The sequence below is a fragment of the Rattus norvegicus genome, chromosome 2 (assembly GCF_021556685.1).
Source record: "Rattus norvegicus strain SHRSP/BbbUtx chromosome 2, alternate assembly SHRSP_T2T, whole genome shotgun sequence".
Lineage (NCBI taxonomy): Eukaryota > Metazoa > Chordata > Mammalia > Rodentia > Muridae > Rattus > Rattus norvegicus.
This window is the reverse complement of record NC_141535.1, coordinates 181,362,623-181,385,911: the sequence shown is the minus strand read 5'-3', so window position 1 is coordinate 181,385,911 and position 23,289 is coordinate 181,362,623. Positions and strand designations below refer to the sequence as shown.

Genomic DNA, 23,289 nt, shown 5'->3' with positions numbered 1-23,289 from the left:
CTAGAATAATTCTTGTTCTGTTTTCAGCAAAACAAAACAAAAACAAACCACCCAAACAAAAAAACCCACCTTCAGAGGCAGGGGTATCTGACTATTGGCTCCATGCAGCCCAGGAGGACTGTGAGCGCAGCCCAACACAAGGTTATAAACTCATTATAAACATTGTGACAATTTTGTTTGTGTGGATTTTTAAAAACTTGCTAGCACTGTTCTTGGGTATGAACTCTGTAGATGACAGTAGTGTTATGTTGCAATGTCAAAGGTTGGCTACCCCTGGCAGTGTGATGTTCTCATGGATTGGGGCATCTGGGCAGGTGTTCACCATCTCGTGTTAGTTTTATCTGCCCACTTGTGGATTAACCACTAACCACACTCATGAAAGGCAACCCCAATTGGTACATCTGGCACACATTCCCATAGGAGAGAGATTCTTTCCTTACTCTGGTGGGATGGTCAATTTCTCTAATCTCTGTGGCCTTCAAAGACCTCATGTTTTAGGGTCTCCTCTCCTCCTCAAAGGAGGAGAGGCCATAGTTTATTTAATCTCCACATTGGAAGTTCTCTTCATTAAGTATCATCGGGGCTGGAGAGATGGCTCAGTGATTAAGAGCGCCTGATGTTCTTCTAGAGGACCCTGGTTTAATTCTCAGCACCCACATGTTGGATCACAACTCTCCGTAACTCTAGTTCCAGGAGATCTGATCTGATACCTTCTTCTGGCCTCCAGGGGCATACACATAGTGTACAGAAATATATCTAGGTAGAAGAGTGATTTTCACAGAATAAAACTAAATAAATCTGTTTTTTTTTAATGCTCACTATTATGAGGAATGAAGGCCTCCCCCACAACACGTGCACACCTAGTGATAAGCACGGAAGACTCAGAGTAGCAAAGGGAAGTCATTTATTTTACAACCTTGCAATGTTGAGTCTTTCAACAGCGATAAAACTGGCGGGGATATTCGGAAGGAGTGCAAAGACCAGTTCTGAAAGCCCTGAACACAGGCCACTCCCCTATGTTTCTCATAGTCTGAGCAATCAGGAGTGCAACTTTATCATTATCTGCCCCTTGCATTTTTCTATTTCTCAACAAAGCCCATGCTGGGTTTATCTCTATGTTGTTTTTTTTTAATTTTTTTTTTCTTTATTAACTTGAGTATTTCTTATTTACATTTCGATTGTACATTCTATTTATTTTAAAGTTTGTTAGATACACGAACTCGTCATGTCTGGCACGTTGTTAGGCAAAGCTTGGTTATCAACAATTCTTTGCTCTAAATTTCGAATTTAGGCAGGGTATCTAGACTAGCAAACGTTAGCAGGGGCCTGGTGCTTGCATCTATAGCTAGACCTAAGTGCACTCGAGGCACTTTTGAAACTCGACCATTACTTCAGATTTTATTTCTTACACAGTGACGGATAGGATGGATCTTCGTGCCAGTCCAGGTGTACAGAGTCAGATACAGGTCAAACTCCCTCGAAGGTAGAACTTTGTTGATTGAACCTTGGATGTGGGACCCAGTCATGTATGGAAGGAGGCAGGGCAAAGAGCATCTGTTGTCTGTTTGAGCTGAGCCACAGGATATTAAGATTTTGCAGTTGCCAGACATAGCAGCTTCCTGACCCAATAATAACCTTGGTGGTCAAGCTCTAAACATGGATTATGGATCATTTCTAGGTCAATCTCAGCTCTTTAGTCAGCTGTTTCTACTCCTCCCTCTAACCCATGATTTGGTAAGCCTTCTAATATAATCCTATGGTGGCAAAGCTCTGATTTTTTTTCTTACCTTTCTCATCTAGTGATGGAGAAAAAATGGTTAGAATTTCCCTCTTGTCTTTATGATGGATTTTTTTCTAAAGCTATCTTTGAACAGAATCCACACCCTGTTGGATAGCTTTGTACTGAGCTTTCTCCTATAGTTAGTTACATTGGAAGTTTCCCTGGAATGATATCAATGTGCCCAATCTTAGAAGACACTGATTGTGGTGGTGTGTGCCTGTAATCCCAGCATTTAGGTGGATACAGGAGGATCAGGAGTTCAAGGGCATTGTCAGCTACATAACTCTTTAAATACTATATTTGAGGTCAGCCTGGAAGTGTGAGACCTGTTTCAAACATCTTAAGTGTTTCCAGTGTTGTTGACCTAGTTAACTGGAACAGTTCAATGCATTATTAATTCATGGAATTCATATGATGCCTCTCAATTAATAAGCATATAATATACTACATACACATATATAGTGAGATTTATAACAGGCATACAAAAGGTTGGAGAAATATTGTGTCATTTATTAGCATCTGTCCTATGCCATGTTCATCTAAAAGCCATGCAATGTATATGTCACATCTAGTATATTTCTTGACATCTGGGAGTTAACTAAATTGATGTTGTTGGGGAATTTTATCTCTAAGGTCTCCTGCTATATCCCTTCCTCCTTTGACTCATTTTTCCCCCTTTCTTGTTGTTACTTGTTTTTCAAGACAGGGTTTCTCTGTGTAGCCCTAGCTTCCTGAAACTCCCTCCGTAGACCAGGCTAGCCTCAAACTCAGAGATCTGTCTGTCCCTGCTTCCTGAGATTAAAGGTGTGTGTCACCACCATGAACTCTGGCTTATTTTCTGATGGGTTTATTTGGGCTTTAGATTTTGTTGTAATAGTTTTTGCAGTGAGAAAAAGGGCTCATACATCATGGACATCCAATGTGCTGGCCACCACAGCACTCGTTTAACTGGGTAAGACTGTGCTGAGGAGTTACGGAATAAGAAAATATTCTTAGAACACTTTGAGGTTTGGTCCTTCACTTTGACATAGTTTCAAGAGTAGATAGAAAAGTCAGATCCAAGCCTGAGTGGAAGTGCTTTCTCATTTCACTGGTCCTATGGAGATTGCCCTGTGGTATGCTGACTGCCTAAGGTCATGCTGACTCTTCCTGACCCAAAGGCACAGGGTGCAAGCATTTCAGAAGGAGCAAGAAACACATTACCTCAAATTCGGAACTTAAAAAAAAAGACTTTCTTTATTGAGGGCAACCGGATGCAAACAATATAAAACTCGAAAGCTCCTCTGTCATTGGATTAACTTTTCTTTCTCTGCTTGTCGAATTGGAGTTGGATGTTATTTGCACATTTCCTAAGGGTCCTGATCTGCTCACAGGAAGCAGTGGGGCAGATTCCTCAGTTGACCCCATGGGAGAGGACGCATCAAGGTGTGGGTACCAGGGCTCCAGTTGGCCTACTTCTTCTGCTTCATGTGTACTACAAAATAGTCATTGCATGCAATGATGAGCCCCGCCACTAGTGATAGAAAGCTCTGGAAGCCCACTTTTCCATCTCGGCACTGGTCCAGGTCTTTCATTATTTTGTCCACAGCCAGAGGGTCCTTTTGATTCTAAAAAAATAAAAAATAAAAAAATTAATAAGAGCAAAGGCAAACAATGTCAGTTATGATGTTATGATGTAGGCAACTGTTATCTTATCTGATCCAAACTGCTGACAGCCATGTGCATAAGCATAATCTTTCAAGTCCTTCGGCTCCAGTCTTAGGTCCTCAGTGACCTTTGTTAAGTCATCAGCACGTTTTTTTTTTTCATTTTCCCTTTAGAATGCCTTTTCAGTAACTTCATATTTAGATTGTGCCTAAAAACTACACTCACCATTTTCTACTTCAAACTTAGATTTTTTTTAAAAGTAAATTTTCATTCCTGACACCACGGTTGGATCCTTTAAAGGGAACTCCATATGGAAGGGGAGCTTCAGATTACTCAGGGATGCATTTCGGGTGGACTCACCGTTTTATTAGTTTTAAGCAGGTGCTAATGAGGACACTGAGTTTTGGTTTTAGAGAAGACTCAGAGAACCCTCTTCTCCTTCGCACAGCTGGACGAGCAAGTGTGCTGCCGTATCTGTCATATCAACTATGTAGCCTGAGTCCATCACAGTTGACTTTGTCTTCCTATATCCACTGTAACTATGGATACAGGAGTTTGGATGTGAGAGTTCTCTCTCGGAGGCCTTCTACTCTTCATGAACTGAAAGGCCCATCACATGGTCTGCCTCTTTCCATTCTTTGAGTTGGTAAACCTATGCCATGTTATTGTCATCACCGGATGTTATACATTGGACAATTTTCAAAACAAGCGTGTGTGGCTGGGAGGGTGACTCAGCTGGGAAGGTGCCAGCATGAGAACCTGAGTTTGCCTCTACAGCGCCCACATAAAATCTGGTGCATCAGTGCATTCCTGGAATCCCAGCAACAGGAGGAGGCAGAAACCGAAAGATTCCTGAGACTCACTGGCCAGCCAGTCTAGCCAAATTAGTCAAGGCTCAGTCAGAGACCTTATTTCAAATGGGATGACCTATGAGATAGCTCAGTGGGTAAGGCTGCTTGCTGCTAAGTCTGATGACCTGTAAACCCCTGTAGCCTACATGATGGGAGGAGATCATCTACTTCACCAAGTTGTTCTCTGATCTCCTCATGCACGCTATGGTACACACAAAAAAATAAGTAAATAAATGTAAAAATTGTTTTAAGGCAGAGGGATGATACTTGGGCCTTTACACACACAGACACAGACACACACTCAAGTGAATATGTATTATAGAATCATAAAACTCCTTAATGCATAGCATGAGTGTGTGGGGCAGAAATAGACAGGCAGATGCCCTGACTTACATCTTGTTTCTACGGCGATTAGCTTGATTATTTCTTTTGCTGATACGCTGGTTAGAAGTGCAAAATTGTGGTTACTCCTATAGGTCCAGGCTATCTCAGAGAGAGAAATAACTTCTAATGCAGTAGAGGATATTAAAGATGAATTCCAATGACTGAATGGTTAGTGGGAGAACTGACTGCCATGCAATATTTAAATGTGCTGGATGCTTACACGTTGCACTCAGAGATCTCTTATGGTAGAGTCATAGTGTCTGCCCAAGACTGCAAACTCCTACCCTAAGCTATCAACTGAAACCTGCTATATGTAGCTAATTCTGGTCTCGCCCCCAGCTTCCTGGCTGTGGTCAGAATGAGTGAAGTTTGGATGACATAAGCCATCTACTTTAGAAACAAAATGCTCTGTTAACGCGGGGAGTAAACATCTAGAATTATGGCCCTGTCTGTGCCTGGAGTAAGCCACTCTGCCATGGTTAGTGGCTTGCATATATGCTTCTCATGTCATAGAGCCATGAGTATGGAAGGCTCTGTGCCTTAGGTCACACATGATGAGTATTTTAATGTTGAGAATGTCTCTGCAGATGTGATGGATCGGCTTACAAAGAGCACATTTTGTCCTTGCATTTCAAGTTTATCTAGAAGAATCATAACAAGTTAAAAGTAGGCATGTGGATAAATATGTCCAAACGTCTCATCTTAGAGAGGAGGGAACTGGGACAAGTGAAAGCCACTTGTCACTGTTAGTCCACAGCTAGAGCTTCTGTGCACTAGTTCACACCTAGAGCTTCTGTGTGCTTGTCTGGAACTGCATCACTGTGCCTATGGCAGCAGAGGAACTAGCTTACTGAGCTAGCATGGGGGTGATCACAGCTTCGCAAGTAGTGACCCTATAGGGAAGGGATGGAAGGAAAGGGAAGGCACTCTGATTTTTATGTCTGGTTCTGAGACTTTCAGCACTTACTTCCAAAAACCCAGGGAACTCCCTTTCCATGAGCACTCTCAGGTCCTCCTTTGTCAAGTAGTTTTTTTCCCCTGCAAACCTGTGAAATGTAAGCATCATGGTTTCCATGGCATGCTCCATTTGGGATGGCATTTTGAAGAATCTGTTGAAACCTGTAAAAGGACATAAAGAGAGTTTGCACTAACTTTTAAACTACATGTATGAAAACTGGTAGACGGTAATGGAAAAGGATAAAGCAGAAGGGCTAATCACATTTCCCACAAAATTCAATCAATCTAAGGCTTCATTTGGGGGCTTTTGTTGGTAGCAACAGACACTTCAGGTTATTGAATCTCAGAATGTGGGGTTTACCCAGATGTCAGCTACTCTACATGTTTCTAATCAAGAAAAAGAAGGTCTAACTTTCTGGAAAAGCAAAGCACAATATACTCTTTTCAACTAGAAAGTACCAAATGAAAGAGATGTTTTCTTATTTCTCTTGACACTAAAAATGTAATTCTTCGAAATGGCTGAACACCAACAAGTCACAAGTCCAACCTGATTACTATAGAAGCTTCAGCCCTCCAGGTATGTCTAAGGGACCTGGACCAATCCGACTCTAGAAACTTGCTTATAGATGGGTTTGTCCACTAGCTGTGTATACTCTACTAACACCCTGAACTTGAGCTCTAGCAGTAAAACGCAGCTGTTCTGTCTGAGTACACACTCCATAAAGGTCACTATCAAGTTCAACAGAGAAGGAATAGGTAAGGATATATACAAACTCCTTAGGAACCAGATACATTTTTGACACAACTATGCAGAAGCATTTTTCCTCACAAGCTGGGGTGCAGTGAGAGACCAAGGGCCTTTCATCTCATGAAGAGTTCAAAGAGAGGAAAGGAAATGTTGTGTTGAGTACAATGAACTGGAGCAAATATTTCAATCAGACCCAGTGCCTAGCGGAGCTCAGAGTCCACATAGAGTTTTGAGTATAGATGGGAGAAGCTGGCAAGTTCTGCTGAAGAGTAACAACAGGAACCTGGGGTGTGCTTTGGTCTGAATCCTGCTGCCTGCTCAGATCCGTAAATTCTGTAACCTACCCCAATACACACACACACACACACACACACACACACACACACAACCCTAGGGCCTCACTCATGCTATGCATGTCTTCTATCACTGAAATATATGTACACCCTGACCCTCTTTTCACTTTTTCTTTTGAGACAGGTCTCACTAATTTACCTACACTGCCCTTCACTTGAGAGCTCCCTGCCTCTGTCAGTCGAGTAGATGGTATTTGGAGTCTGAGTCATTAGGCCTGGATTCTAAATACTATCTTTTACAGGGTCAAAGGTGCGGTGCTCAACACTAGCATTGAAGAGTTATATTTAAGGATTGTAACTCTACCTTTCTCAGAAAAATTGGAATCAGCTGAAGAATCCCACACCTGAGAACACCGCCAACGAGGATCTGGCATGATCCATCTGCATGACGTGGACAGCAGCAAGTTTATACTTCAAGGTGTACACTAGCATGAAACCCAGAGGAGCCCCTCCCCTTTTCCTCTATTATACCACTCCCATCTTCCCTACCACCCCAATCCCGGTTATAAGGTTTCTAGTGGGTCAAGGGAGTCCACCTTGCCTGGATTGATTTAGAAGCACAGAGTTTAAGAGAACTGGATTTCAGTCACCTAAAGAAGGACATGGGATGGCCACCTCAGTCCTTCAATCATTCAGGAAAGGAGCCAGATGTTAACGAAGTTTTTAAAGTCTGTGCCCACATTCAGTGATACAGAGCTTCCTGACCTCCTCTCACAGCAAAGATTCCAGATTCCAGACAACCCAGCTGTTAGAACTAGGTGGATATCCATTGTACTTTCCTCCCAGGCATCAGGAGGTATTGCAGAGCTAAAGAGGGATTCCCCCAAATAGAAAAACAGACCAATTTAGGACTCCCAGGAAATGCAAGCTGAAAGCAGAGAAAATCCTGGCCTCACTTGAATATCTTCTTCAGGAGGGTGAGGTCAGGCTACCTTGCCTAGAGTTAAGGTCTGAGGTGAGTCCACTCCTTCCTGCCTTACCCAGGGGGCCATGAAGTGAGTGTTCCTCCCTGAAGCTTCATCTCTGCTCTAGGTCCTCCCACCCCAACTTCCCTGTTTTATTCCACAGAGTGGCAAACAGAGCAGCCTGTTCAAGATACCTGCAATAATAATATAGAGATAGGGGCTGGCCAGAATGTTAAAACAGAGTTGAAATTCACAGCATATGCCTTTGATCCCAGAGGGACCAGGGCTACAGGCAAGAAATTTTTCTGGAGAAAGGATTACAGTAAGGCAAAGCAGCCAGGTGTCGTAGGAACAGTCCCAAGAACTATGAACTTAGCACTCTGGGGTGAGGAGGGGCTCATAGGAGAAACGGAGTTATCAGCCAGCATGGGTTATATAGACCCTGTCTCAAAATTCAAAACAACAAACAAGCAAACACACGTAACAGAAATGTGAAACTGCTGCTCTCTCAGATGAATGAATGCATCATATTGTCCTTCTCTACTTGGATCCTCCGTTGCTTGGATGGGGCTTGCATTTACAGGGCTCACTATAGCTCTAAAATCCGTTACTAGAATGAAAGCTTTTTAGGAACTTTAAGAATCTGGCATCTCCAGTCCACCTAACGCCCCACGAACTCCACTCCAGATGGGGTGGGCCTTCCCCTTCTAATTGGGTAACACTTTGTCAGGAGGGCCTTGGGCATTGGTCTGAGATTTTGGGGAACCTCTTCAGTGTCCCTGACACCCCACTCCATACCTGGTAAATTCAGATACACCTGTTCTCCCCTGCCTCCCTTGGCTCTAGAGCCATCTTGAACCACACATTGATCTGCTTTAATGGAGAGGCCACTGGATGACACTTGCTATATGAATCACTCAAAGCTGAGGCGATGCAGATGCAATTGCCTTTAGGCAGATGACAACAGTGTAGCTCAGAGCACAGCAGCTGAAGGATGTGAGTTTTGGGGAGGGTGGGGAGCAAGGCCTCATCAGGGTTCACCTATGAATGGAACAGCAGAGTACAGCATACACATTCCACACACAAGGGGATAAACTATGTGTCCTGCTAGGCAGGTCTGGTCAGATGCACAGGCTTCTAGTTCCTGCTGTTCCTCTTGGTTTCATTCATCACACTTGTCATTCCTTGGCTAGCACTTCAGGAAAGACCCAGGCCTTACCTACTCACCTTTTACTGAACCATTTTATTCTGATATCAGCAAATGCCCTTCACATTAGCCTGAGTAACCTGTCTTAACTCTCTCTTCCTCTGAAGAAAACAATTCCTGTTTTTGTTTCCTTTTCAGCACTTTGCACACACATCGCCTATGGTGTGAAGTACCAACAATGTTCTCATTTTCTCTGTTGGTCTTTGTGGGAGGGGCATAAGATGGGGACCTATACCCAGGTCTAGGCTATAAATCTCAGAAGCTGGAGGCCTGATTTACTTTGTTCATCTGCATTTTGTCCATATCTTACTTTTCTTGAAGCCACCCAGAATTAATTATGGTGTCGGTGAACATAACCATCCATTATTTTAAAACATTTATAGGGTTTCTGTTCTTTTGTTTAGGAAATTTTGAAGAACAATTCTTTTTTTTTCTTTTTTTTTTAATTGAATCCAGAGAACATTCTTGAATCAGACCCTTAAAGTATATTTGGTGTAGGAATGAGATTAAAACAATGGATTTTGGCTTAGCCTTTCTCCCCAAGTAAAACTTGCTTACTACAGACATGATCTGCAAAAGAAAGTTCCAGATGCAATTCAATAGCAAGAAAGAACTCTAAACAAAGAACACCCACCCATATTTCCATGAGACGCTGTCATGATCCAGCAACCCAACCAACACTGGCTACAGCAGCAAGTGGGAATTATTTAGTTGAAGGGGTGAAAGTTGGTTTTAAAAGTCAATCAGTCCCTCCCTGTCTCCCCCCAGGGGTGGCCCATGGTCCTGAAGAACCAGAGCCTCACACATGCCAAGCATGTTACTCCCTTTGCTTCTGAGATGTGATTCCTAAGTTGTGAATCCTGAGAGCCCATATTTTAGTCCAGCTTTTCCCAGTACTGTGAACATTAGTTTATTTCATAATTCTGAAAGAATCCCATTGTTCCCTTAGCTAGGCTTAAATGGATGGAGTGTGTCCAAGGCATATCAAATACTTATGTATTTGCTGGGAGGGGAGGCGGGGAGACACGACTTTTTTTTTTTTAACTGTCAGTGGAAAGCAGAGAAGCATCCAGACTCAGCCCCACCCAGCCCAGGGCCTGACCACATTGGGGTGACTGCTCAGAGGCTGGCCAGAGGCCAGGTATAGAAGGACAACAGTCTGTCTGATGTTGTATTCAGGAAAAGCCAGGGAACAACATCACTCAGAAATCAGGGTGGACACAAATAACTGCTCTATGCCAAGCAGACCAAAAGAAGAAGAAGAAAAAGGAGGAGAAGGAGGAGGAAGAGGAGGAGGAGGGAGGGAGGAAGAAAGAGAAAAGAAAGAAAGACAGACAGACAGACTCAGACTGTCAGCGCCGATTAAATAGACATTGCATAGGAATCTGGGTGGGGGAGACTAAGGAAAATGAAATTTCAGTGAATTACATGAACTCTTTCTTGCCCCAACTCCTGACATTATCGTTTCCAATTTGTTGAAACACACCGAAGGCTCTCTGACAGGGTGTCTCCACCTAACTTGAAGTACAACATGCAAAAAATCCACTCCTGGAAGCTGAAAGGCAAGCTTCAGGAGGAAAGAGAGAGACTTGGCGAGGTTCTGCCAGTCTAATTACTGCCCTCACAGGCAGCTCAGTCAAGAAACCCCTCCTGCAGGTTGGTGGCCAGTTAGTTGTGACTCATTTCCTCTTGGAAAATGCCCTGGAAGATGGCACAGTTCCTCTTTTCCTTCAGGGAGCGATCTGTTCAAACCGTTCACAGAGAATCAGCAACCAGCTAGGCCACACCCAAGGTCTCACAGCTGAGTCACAGGCCTCAGATCACTAGGAGAATCCAGGAACCCTTTGTGCTAGCCCCACCCTGCAGAATGTGTCTAGCTTTCTTGGGGTGGGGGTGGGGGTGGTAAGAGAATGAAGGGAGGTGGGTTCTATGTATTTCAGAATGTGGCTCCGGGCTCTTTACTGGTCTGTTACTTTTCTGTTTTCCTTGCCACCCACTCAGTAATTTCTCCAGAGTCCTCCCAGGCAGGGCTGGGGAAGAGCTCAGTCATTCCTGTAACCAAGCTCAGGCCATGAAGCAGGTACATCCCTCTCACTGCACCGCATCAAATCAAGCCGGGACTGAAGATTCTACACCAAACCTGCTCTCGCTCCACCTCTCTTTTATTTAATTCAAGTAGCAAGAGAAACACTTGATAGAGAGAAACTCACCCCAACACCTCTTCATAAAGACAACGAATAGAAAGTCCTTCTTTAAAGATCCTTCTGAACCAACCTGCAATTTGCACTGGGGCTAAGGCAACCAGCAGGGCAGGGTCCTTTAGAAAGGGAATCCTCCAGCTGCCAAGCCGCCAGTCCTCCCTGGCCAAGGCAGCTCAGACAGTCTGGTTGGGGAGGAGGCTATGAACATCTGGACTGAGGTCTGCCTGTAGTCTAAAGCTGCAAGGAACTGCCAGCTGGGACAGGGCGCAAGCAGGTTCTGCTAAACTCCAGTTAACTCTTAAGACTAGTTCCAAAGTAGAAGAGATAAAAAGGAAGAACTACACGCTGAAAGTGAGATCAGAGGAACGGCGGCCCGGACGCCAGGGTGGGGTAGCTGCAGACAAGAGTTGGCTTCCTCCAGCCTAGCGGGTCTGGGGGCGTCCGAAGCAGTTTGCGAGCTGGAAGGGGGCCTCACTCAGGCCCGCGGGGCGAGGCACTAGCGAAACCCCGCTGGAGGCTGAAGCAAGCGACTGTGGGGTGAGGGCAGATATTAAGTGCGGGACTCACCTGGGCCCTGAGGCGCTGCAGTCTTTGGAAGAGCTGGGCACACAGCGATGGGGCTGGCGCCGAAGATCGCGCGTCTTTGTACGCGGGGCGGGTACCGAGGGCGGAGGCGCTCCAGAGCGGGAGGAGCCTGGAGGGCAGGCAGCGGCCCTCCCCACCCATCCCTTCCTGCCCCCCACCCCACCCCGCCCCAGCTCGCGCTCTCTCTCTCTCTCTCTCTCTCTCTCTCTCTCTCTCTCTCTCTCTCTCTCTCTCTCTCTCTCTTTCTCCTTCCCTCCCTCCCTCCCTCCTTTCCTCCCTTCTTTCCTCTCTCCCTCCCCCTCCAATCTTTCAATCTCTCTGTCTCTTCCTCTCCCTTCTCTCTCCAAAACACACACACACACACACACACACACACACACACACACACACACACACACACACACACACACACACACACACCCTTCCCACTCACTCTGCTGACATAGTAACTTTGCCCGTCTCCAGGGACAGCCCTATTGTAAACGTCCCTACGGAGGAATGCTCTAGTCTCGGATATTTCAGGGCATTCTCATACAGCGCCTCGCCCTTCCTCTCGGGTTTGGTTTTAGAAAGTGGGTGAGTGTAGAAATAAGAATCCAGCGGTCCTGCGGCGTACACTGGCCCAGAACCAGAGCCAAGCGCCTCTGCGGGAACCTACAGGGTTAGGAATTATTTCTTGGATGAGCAGAAGGAACGCGCTGAACAGGTCTCAGCTTGGCCACCTAGTTTGCTCTAGGATCTGATCCTGGGGTCTCCTGTGTTGAGTCCAGAAGCTAAGGCCCCTGAGCTCCTGCCTAGCCTTACCACCACTGGGTGGTGAGGAGCAGGGCGGGTGCATTTGTCAGCTTCAGGGGCATCTTTGTAACAGGGTTCACCTTTCCTGGTACAGCTTGTGGTTTTGCTTGGTCTATAGTTGAGTTTCAGTTGTGGCAAATATTGCTAAAATCTGTTTCAGAGCCTCCTTCTTGACTCTACTTGGCCCTAAAAAGCTCTTTAGAAGAAATTTCTAGAAGATATTTAGAGACAACTTTAGTGTCCCCTGACAATCACACCCTTCCTCGATACTTTATTTGTGGTTTGGGGTTAAATGCATACTACTATCAGCTATTGGTGACACAGCCCAGTCCCTAGTACTGGGGTTTCCCCTGTTCCGGGGAAGTCCGGGAAAGGATGAGAGATTCCAAAGGGATAAACAAAACTAGGGAATTCTCCACACACTACCACGTGACAGTCTTGGCAGCGGTCAGGAAAACCCAACTTGGATCAGCTCTCTTTTCTCCAGGGTCTCTGAAACCTCAGTTCTGGCCCTTCAAAAGCAATTCTTCCAAATTTTCCTCAGGCCTCCCCGGATCATCGCAGCTGTGGAGAAAATCTCAGGGGAAATGCAATTGAATTTAGAATATCCCTACTCACCGGCTTTCTTCATTGGGGCATGAGCCTTAGAATGTTTAGTATGTGCTAGAGCCGGGGGATTCAGAGATGGGGAATCAGTGTCTTCTTTCAAAAACCTCCAAGATTTCTGAAGATATAGTAAACAATTCCCTGTGATTGCTGAGCAGTACAAGAATGTTGGACGGAGGGCTTCTAAGGCCCGGTAGTGGGGCAACAATCTGATTCACGGAGGAAGCAACATTCGATAAGAACTCAACAAATAATCACTGTAATTCTTTAATCTACAAAACTATTGTAACCTTTTAGAAAGGTATATAGGTGCTCATTGTATCTGAGTGCCTTTTTAAAAATTATTGCGTGTCTGGGCGCGTGCATGTGCCTCCATGTGTATGTGTGCCAGAGCACATGCGTGGCACTGTAAGAATGGTTTTTAGGAGTCAGTCCATTCCTGTGGGATTTGGAGATTGAACTCAGGTCCTCAGGGTTGCATAGCAGTACCTTTACTCTCGGAACCCCTGTTGACCCAAACTTCATATTCCCTTTGTGGAGGGGTTTGGAAAGCATAGCAACTAAAACAATAAATAATTGTTTATAAATGCATGGACCAAAGAATAAACATTTTCATATATTTCTTTCTAGTCCTATGATTAAATAGATTTTTTTAAATTGGTGGGGTTTTTTTTGTTGTTGTTGTTCCACAGTATTCATCCTCTTCTCGTCCCTCACTGTTTTTGAGGTGCCAGGATTAAATGGGATTGAATCCAGAGCTTCTCATGCTAGGTAAGCCCTCTACTATAGAGCAACATCTCAGCCCACTTTTGCTTTTTTCTGTGTCGCTCTTTATCAAGAACATCATGTTCACTTTTCATCCCTTTAGTGACTATTTTCTTCAATCTGCTAGCAGAACTGTAGGAATCTGGAGCCCTAGTGGGCTCAGTCTTAAAAAGACGCTAAGGGCACATAAAGGATAGACACTACAGCAAGTGCTTTCCCACTGACTCCCCATGAAGCTTCCAGTGTTGAGGCTGGGTGTGATGAGGTATGCTTGTAATTCTAGCACTTGGGAGACAAAAGGGTTGTGCATTTGAGGTCAGCCTGGGCTATATAGTGAGGCTGTCAAAAAACAAATCAAAACCAAAACCTTCCTCTCCAGAAAAAATGACTGCAGCCAACCAAGTTCTTCCTGCAGGAAATGGCTATGCCTTGTTAACCACATGGACAAAGTGAAATCAACCCTACTTCCCTACTAACAGTTGACTGGAGCAGAGACCAGCTCTGTAGGCTGTACAACTTTCTGCATGGGTCAGAGCAGGGTAATACACACAAAGAAAACAGTAACTTCCAGGACCTATGAACACTTCACCCCATCAGTATCTAGGGCAGATTGGTCCTAATACAGAGAGAGCAGGCACTGGAGGAACAGGGGCTGGATGAAGTGTGGTCCCAGGAATAAAGAGGAAGAAACTTACAAGTTGTCCACCAGGCAGGCACCTTCCAGTGTGCAGAATGCTACGAGCAGGAGAGTTGCTTTACTGGCAGTGCCACACTTGAGATTCTTCCTCCTTCTCCAAGAGGCATAGCAGTGCTTCTCATTTCTCCTCCATAGGGTAGAACCGTTTCTGGAAAGTGGCCACTCAATCGGGGATTATGTTTCTAGCACCTCTTTCACAGTCCCAGTACCTATTGGGACTATGTGACTAGTCACTCATCCATGGAATGGGCTTGCCGGTGAAGAGGATCGTTTCCAGACTCAGGCAACAAAAGGTGATTTCCCCATGTTTCTTTTTACTGTTTGCCAGGACTCAAAGGCTCCTCCAGTGGAAGAGCCACAGCTAGGAAGAGCTTTGGTCCCCAAATCAATATAAGGAAGAAAATTACTTGTTGACCATCACTGGGCAAGTTGGTATGGGGGTGGGGTAGGGATTTGTAGAAAAGACCCAAAAATTAGGGGGTTTATTTGCTATGACATAACCTGAGTGAATAAAGTGATATTCCTTTGAGTGCTTGTATTTGGAGAAGCAGCACAAGGTCATTGACCAATCTGTCCTAGGTACTGATGGGGGGAAGTGTTTATAGTTCCCGGAAGTTACACTGTGTCTTTGTCTGTAGAAGCGTAAACTAGAGCTGAAGAAACTTTATTGGTCACTTTCAATGCTCTTGGAGGAGTCATAGCAGTCCTGCAAGGCTCTTCAGTTACACTGATCTGGTCAAGAAAAAAGAAAGGAAGGGAAACTGATTTAAATAAATATGACTATACTAATGTAGTCAAAATAGTGAGAGCTGAATATTTAAGTTGTTTCTAACTGTTATACTGTCATAAGCAATAAATCACATAATGCATAAAAGGACCAATTTTGAACAAACATCTTTTCTCACGTGCTTGCTTTATACAGATTCCTACAAGGAAGTGCATCTTTTTTTGTGAATTTGCTTATGTGGACCTTAAAGAACCAGTAGCAAACAGGCCCTTTGGGGTGGTGGTATAGCTAGGAGAAAAAGTCAGATGTTGGTGTGGACTCAGGAATGTCCCCAGTGGTATGGAGAAAGAGCAAAGTCCCTAAGCTCCAAGTCCTGACACCCAACACCTGTGTCTTTGTTGAAACCTGTTTAGGAAGTGGGAACTTGTGTCTAAGGTAATAAGAAGCCACTGAAGAATGTAAACAGGAAGTGAGCAGCTCTCCGTAACCCTAAGGCTCTATCTAGGCACAGCCCCACAGCCAGTCAGCCATTTCATTGTGGGTAAATGGGGGTGGATTTATTCATCTTCTCGGGTGCAGGAAGGAACTGAGCCGCCAAATGAACCAATGACATTGTCCTACTTGGTTTCAGCAGGTCCCACGTCTTCTGTGTGATCTTCTACTTTGCATGAGAAGTAGCTTTAGAAAAACCAGGTTGGACTGTCACTACTGAAGGTGAGTGAAAGATTCACTCAGCCAAAGCTGCATAACTAACTTATCTCTGTCTTAAAGTGGCAGCATTGGAAAGACTTGTGTTTTATTGTTGTTTTTCCTACAGAATTCCTCCCCTTTAAGCAATATTTACATTTAATGTGTATGTATGCCATTGTGAGTGTATGTCATATGTGTATAGGTCTCTGCACAGGCCAGAAAAGGATGTTGGATGCCCTGGAACTGGAGTCGCAGGGACTGTGAGCTACTTAATGTGGGTGCTGGGGAAAAACTGCTGTTCTCTGAAAGAGCAACAATTTCTATTGACTCCCGAGCCCTATTCCCAGTTCCCCAGAAATCCTCTTAGATCAGGGCTGAAAATCACCACTTCCATGTGTAGGAAAGATGAGAATTCAAATGATTATACTCTATCAAATATTTACTGGGCGATTTATCAATTCCCACAGTGACTTGGCTACTGGAAATATACCAATGACCAAAACAGAAAATCTCTGACCCATAGCTGTGTTCGATACTTTTATGTCAACTTGACAGAAACCAGTGTCTTTCTGAGAGGAGGGAATCTCAACTAAGACAATGTCTCCATAAAATCAGGCTGGACGCAAGCCTATAGGGAATTTTCTTAATTGGTGATTGTTGGGGGATGGCTAATGTGGATAGTGCCCTCCCTGGGCTGATGGTCCTTGATGCTATAAGAGAGCAGGCTGAGCAAGCCACGTGGAGCAAGCCAGTAAGCAGCACTCCTTCATGGCCTCTGCATCAGCTCCTGCCACCAGGTTCCTGCTCTAATGTCCTTCAGTGATGAATGATGCTGGAGATGTATAAGCCAAATAAACTCCTTCCTCCCCAAACTGCTTTTGTTCACAGTGTTTTATCATAGTGATACTGACCCCAACTAAGACATGAGCCTTTTCTAGTGAAGAGGAAAAACGAAATGAAAATTAAGATTAAAACTTAAATTTGTGAGTTGCAATGAGTGCCCTAATGGGAAAAAGTAAGATTCTATAAGAAGAATAGACAGGACCTGTCTTAAATAGAAGGTCAGAGAAGGCTGCCCTGAGTTTGGGGACATTGAAATCCAGATATAAAGGAGGAAGAGGCACTAGGGTTGTGGTCAGGGGGAAGGGAGGGAATCGAGGTGGGGTGAATGTTAGTCTGATAGCAGAACTGAAAACTACCACTGTGTCTGAAGCACACTAAGGGGAGGGGTGACTTGAGATGAGCTGGCAAAGGCAGTGTTTACAAGGAGCTGTTAAAATACTTTGCAGGCAAGAGAAAAACAGAGGAAACAAAATAACCAGCTACCAACCAGGGCAGGCTCCGCAGATTAAATATAGAGACAAATATAGGAGTGAAGCATATTTTCTCTGCTGTTCATTATCTATGAGATCTTGAATATGTTACCCAGCCTCCCGAGGCCCAGTTTTCTCCTCCCAAAAGAAGCTTGACAGCAGACACCTATCTCATAGGGATTTTATGAATATAAATAAGAATATACATGTAAATGCTTAGCAGAGTTACCAGCACTTAATAAGTGCTACACTCAAGTTAGATACGGGTTCTACTAACGGGCGGAGCATAGGAGATGGCCAGGCAGATGGGCATTGAAGCCACCTCTGTGGTGTGATGTCATTGTGCCATGGGTGAGTCTCTGCTACGTCTTTTTCTTCACCTGTGACTTGAATTTCATATTCCTACCCTGGAGGGGTTTGGTGATGATGAGGAGGAAAAAGAGGTCATGATAGAGATCAGGAGATTTATGTGCAGCCACCCTGAAGGAGGAGCCAGCCTTTTAAGTCTTCTGAGAAATCTTTTAAAATATTTTGGCTGTTTAAACATATTTTCCTAAATATTGTCATTCTTCTTAAAAACTTAAAATTATTTTTTATTTATACAGATATACCTCTGCACTTCATGCATGTAGTGCCTACAGAGGCCAGAAAAGGGCTTTGGATCCCAGGGACTGGAGTCACAGAGGGGTGTGAACCACCCTGTGGCAGGTCCTCTGGAAGAATAACCTGTGCTCTTAACAACTGATCCATCTTTCCACCCCTGCTTTCCATCTTTGTCCAAATCCCGGTGCTTGGCAATTGGAGAAGAACGTCTGTCGGGACACTGCATGGCTGTCAACGGCCAGTGTAGAAGTTTTCCTTTAGTTAAACAGCACTGCTGGAAGAAACTGGGCGGGTTGAGGGAGAGACCCGCGTTGGAGGGAATCACGTAACTTGACGTGAGGCTATTCTTTGTTAATTAGTGAAGTTGTAATGTGTCTGGCGATGGTTCAGACTTAGAAATCTGACTTCCTGGAGCTCCAGTGATCCAAACATCTTGCTTTTATTGTTGTTTGGGTTGTTTTTGTTTTGTTCTGTTTTGTATTTTTGTTTTGTGGTTTTTATTTATTTATTTATGTTTCCAAATTTTCTGATTCTTTAAATTATTTATTATTTTTTAATTAAATTATTTATTTATTGACTACATCCAGGCCGCAGCCCCCCTCCCTCATTTCTTCCCAATCCCACCCCCACCCCCACTCCCCAGTTACCCCTACTCCTCAGAGAAGGGAAGTCCCCCTTGGGTACCAGTTCACCGTAGGACATCCCTTGGCAACAGGTCTAAATGCATACTCTCCCACAGACCTGGCCCAGGGAGGTCCCACCAGACAGGTCAGATAGGGAAAGGGGATCCAATGGCAGGCAACAGAGTCAGAAAATTGTACGGGAGCGGGTGGAATGGCGGGGGGTGGCGGGGGACAAACCTCTTGTAAAGCGTAATCTGACTCCTCAAAAGAAAGACCCTCAGGGCTGAGTTTCCAGTTCCTTCTTTTAACTGGAAACTGGGTTTTGTGGGAAGATCATAGGCTCTTGGGATATTGGGAAAGAATATGCCCTTGCCTTCTAGTTAATGCTGTGGGACCCTCTGGTGGCCACGGAGTGAATAGCTCTTCAGTGGAGTTTGAGTAATCTTTGAGTGGCTCAAACAGAGAAGTGTTTGTATTCCGAAGACCCAATAAAGAGCTGGTAAAATGGCCTACTTGGCTGAACACAGACTGATACCGACATAGGTATGTACCCTGCCTTGTGCTACATAAAATTTTCTCAGAGTAGTGGGGGAAAAGAATGGAGTATTCTCCAGGTGCCTTTTAAAAAAGGTGAACATAGATTGAACTGTTATTTGGTTTCAGATATGTCAAAACTCTGTTTTGCCAAAGAATTCAACCAGTTTTATTGATGAGTAAATTCATTCTCACTCTTTTGAGCATAGATTCTCTGACGATTAAGAACCTAGCTACTGAAGACTGGAGTGGTTGGTAGTCAGTGGGGGAACTGCTCAGGGGTGTCTTGGTCACATTATACAAGAACCAAGGAGTAATTCTGTCTCTTCTGCTAAAAGTTCACAAACCATTTTAGGTTTTATTTCGTTTTGTTTGGGGTTTTTGGTTTTGTTTGTTTGTTTGAGACACTGAATGATTTTTTAACCCACCCCCATACTGAATGATTTTTATAGTTCATAATGGAATTTTTTTTTACAAAGTTATCTCAACAGGTATTTTAAGGAATGGTTCAGCAGTAGAATTCATTCTTAACACGCTTAAGACCCTGGATTCAATCCCAGCATAAGAAAAATCATTTTAGGTTGATTAGTGTTGTAATTATAGTAAAATTCTGATGTATTTTATATGTCTTTATTTTTTAATACATTTGAGAATTTTATACATGCATACAGTGTAACTTGATCATAACACTCCCTGTCTTCTCTCTAACTTCTCCCAGATCCATCCCTAAACCCTCTCATTCATGTCCTCTTTTTAAAATTTTTTCTTTAAAAAATAACACACTGAAATGCGAATGCTTCACTCCTTCTTTAAAAGGAGAACAAGAATACCCTTGGCAGGGAATAGGGAGGCAAAGTTTAGAACAGAGGCTGAAGGAACACCCATTCAGAGCCTGCCCCACATGTGGCTCATACATATACAGCCACCCAATTAGACAAGATGGATGAAGCAAAGAAGTGCAGGCCGACAGGAACCGGATGTAGATGTCTCCTGAGAGACACAGCCAGAATACAGCAAATACATAGGTGAATGCCAGCAGCAAACCACTGAACTGAGAATAGGACCTCCGTTGAAGGAATCAGAGAAAGGACTGGAAAAGCTTGAAGGGGCTCGAGACCCCATATGAACAACAATGCCAAGCAACTAGAGCTTCCAGGGACTAAGCCACTACCTAAAGACTATACATGGACTGACCCTGGACTCTGACCTCATAGGTAGCAATGAATAGCCTAGTAAGAGCACCAGTGGAAGGGGAAGCCCTTGGTCCTGCCAAGACTGAACCCCCAGTGAACATGATTGTTGGGGGGAGGGTGGTAATGGGGGGAGGATGGGGAGGGGAATAACCATAGAGAAGGGGAGGGAGAGGGGTTGGGGGATATTGGCCTAGAAACTGGGAAAGGTAATAAAAATTGAAATGTAAATAAGAAATACCCAATTTAAAAAGATGGAGAAAAAATAACACACTGAACTCAATTTGTTCTTATATTAAGGACTTTTTTCATACAATATATCCTGACCACACTCCTCACACCCCAACACCTCCCAGATCCTGCTACCTTCTTACCCAATTCCATGCACTCTCCTAGAAAACAAGCACAAATACCAAAAGCCCCCCAAAACAAACCCAAAATGCACCAAGCAAACCACAAAAATTTGAACCAAATATATTGCAAAAGACCTATAGGACAGGAAAAAAAAGCCCAAACAAAGTAGTATGAGACAATATGCCTACAAAACTATCTATACAGTTTGTTTTGTGCTGGCCAGTTACTCCTGGGCATAGGGCCTACCCTGGGTATACTACTTGGTTAGTATACCCAGTGAGACTCCATTGTAGGAAACTAATTTTTTCTTTGCATGTGGTATCATTTATAAATAGCTTCCTGGTTTATTTCTTCCCTCTCAGTGCAGGGACTCCTGCTTGAACCTGTACAGGCCCTGGGCATGCAGCCACAGTTCTCTGTGAGTTCATATGTAATCAACTCTATTGTGCAGAGAGGACTGCTTCCCTGAAGTCATCCCCTCTAGCTCTTGCAGTCTTTCCTCCTACTCTGTATAACTTGCTGAGCCCTGAGGAGAGGGGTTTGATGAAGACATTTCATTCAGGACTAAGTGCTCCAAAGTGTCTCAGTCTCTGCACATTGCCTTTTTGGGACTGTGTTTGTTCCCATCTGCTGCAGGAAGAAGCTTCTCTGATGATGCTGAGGGGGGCACTGATCTATGAGGATAACAGAATACTGTTAGGAGCCATCTTACTGCCATGTTCTTTTAGTAGGACAATAGTATTTAGTTTTCCTCGAGACCAGTGCTTCTCAACCTGTCCCCTTTAGGGGTCACATATCAGATACCTTGCATATCAGATATTGAATTGTGATCCATAACAGGAGCAAAATTACAGTTACAAAGTAATTTTATGATTGTGGGTCACCACACCATGAGGAACTGTAATAAAGGGTTGCTTCATTCCAAAGGTTGAGAACCACCGGTCTAGACCCATGGCTTGTCCAATTTTAGGTTCTTGACCACTTTAGCAGTATCAGGCACAGGTTCCATCTTATGGAGTGAGCCTTAAATCCAATCAGAGTGGTGTCACTTCATATAGAACCACTTCCCATGGAAAGTCTAGCTTCTGGCACACGTTTCCTGGCTTGGGATTGGGCAGGATGACGGGTTCAGCCATATATCTATTGACATGGCTGAGAGTTGAGTACAGATACTAAGCTAAGAGCTCAAGGGAATGCACAGACAAGGTGATGCATTCCTTGCACTAAAGAAAGGAGGTGAGTGGAGCCCAAGGATGACACACCAAGTAAGGACTGATATAGGAGTAGATAGGATGCTGGCCAGAAGGCATTTATGTTCCTTTGAAGTACCAAAGAGTTCCCTAGGTTCTTTGGTTCCTGACCCTTGTCCTCACCTGTGCACAACTTCATTCCCTCAATGCTGGAAGATCCCTTGGTGACTGGTGGAAAGTGGAAATTCAGGGACTACAGTGATGTCTTGGCTCACTGTTCAATGGTTACATCTGAGGAGAGCAAGACTGAATTATGGATTCTTCCCTGTAGACTGTATCCTGTCTCAGTCTGAGTGCTGTCCGTCTCCCTCCCTCTCTCCTTCCCTCCACCCCTCTCCCTCTTTCCTCACTTCCCTTTCTCTCCTTAACAATATATGCTATATTCTAGGAAGTAAATAAGCTAATGCTGGGCAAATTTTAAAAGTTGTTCGGACTTCTTGGCTTCCTCAGCTCCTAAAGGCAGCAGTGGCTATACTAGCCTGAGATAGGAAAAAATGGCTTCTCATTGTGAAACATCTGTCCATCACCTTGACCTAACACACAACAAATTATTTTATTCTTACTAGTACTCAGTGGAGCACCTATGGCAAAATAAAAAATTAAAACTTTGGCATTTGAGTTTAGGGAATTAAAGCTTTATAACTTAGAAAACTCACCTAACTTCCTTTTTTTTAATCTTCAAAGTAGGGATAACTGTTATGAAATATAATCTGGCAAGGAGGTACCTTGTGGGTCCATGGGAAGGTATGTCCCTGAAAAATTATGCCATAGAACAGATCTGGTATAATGGGAGCATACTGAGGGAAGAGAAAGGGGTGAGGACCTGGGAAAGGGTAGAGGCAGATGAGTGAACCATGAGGGCAGAGAGAAGAAGGGGGAGGAGTGAGGACCTAGGCAAGGGGTAAAGGAAGATGAGTGGACATGTAGACAGGCAGACAGATGGGGACAGAGCCATGAGGGCAAAGAAGAGGAGGGGGTACACAGAGGAGGACGAAAATGGGGAGGAGAGAGAGAGACAGAGAGACAGAGAAATAGAGAGAAAGTGTGAGTCCTGGGCAGTCCTTTTATTTGCAGCCCACATCTGGCACTCCTGGCTGTGATGGCAGGCAATGAGGCAGATAATGACATAAATCCTGGGAGGAACCTAGTAGAATTGCTTGTAAGCTAACAATAATAAAGTTGACCCTCTGAATCCATGAGTTTTTGCAGGTGCAGATTCAGCTAACTACAGATGGGAAATATACAAGAAAAATTTAAAAACTTAAATCAGGGTTGAACATGTATAGGTTGCTAGTCTTTAAATAACACAGTGAAACTGTTGTTTCCATAACCTTTATATTGTATATATTTTGAGTAATTTAGAGCCAACCTAAAAACTATAAAGGGACATGCATAGGTGACATGCAAATACTGTACTATACCATTTTGAACATTCTTGGATTTTGCACTAGGGGTCTTGGAACCAATTGTCCTGTGTACACTGAGAAATCTGAGGACCTCAAGTTTGGGAGGTACATGTATTCA

The 23,289-nt window shown here is 44.1% G+C and overlaps 1 protein-coding gene across 1 annotated transcript; it reads right to left on the bottom strand.

The window, feature by feature from the left end:
• Nucleotides 1-2,991: 2,991 nt before the first annotated feature.
• Nucleotides 2,992-11,625, bottom strand: S100a10 (S100 calcium binding protein A10). Its single transcript, NM_031114.1, has 3 exons — nt 11,601-11,625; nt 5,630-5,781; nt 2,992-3,387 (listed from the first exon to the last, which is right to left on the bottom strand). Exons 2-3 carry the CDS (start codon nt 5,759-5,761, stop codon nt 3,232-3,234), a joined length of 288 nt encoding a protein of 95 aa, NP_112376.1. The 5' UTR covers nt 5,762-5,781; nt 11,601-11,625; the 3' UTR covers nt 2,992-3,231.
• Nucleotides 11,626-23,289: the final 11,664 nt, after the last annotated feature.

Bases quoted from the DNA above. Each gene is read 5' to 3' on its own strand.
- S100a10 (NM_031114.1), bottom strand. From the start codon at position 5,761: ATGCCATCCCAAATGGAGCATGCCATGGAAACCATGATGCTTACATTT. The intron at 3,388-5,629 runs GTAAGTGCTGAA...TTATTTTTTTAG, and splicing joins AGTTCCCTGGGTTTTTGGAA to AATCAAAAGGACCCTCTGGC.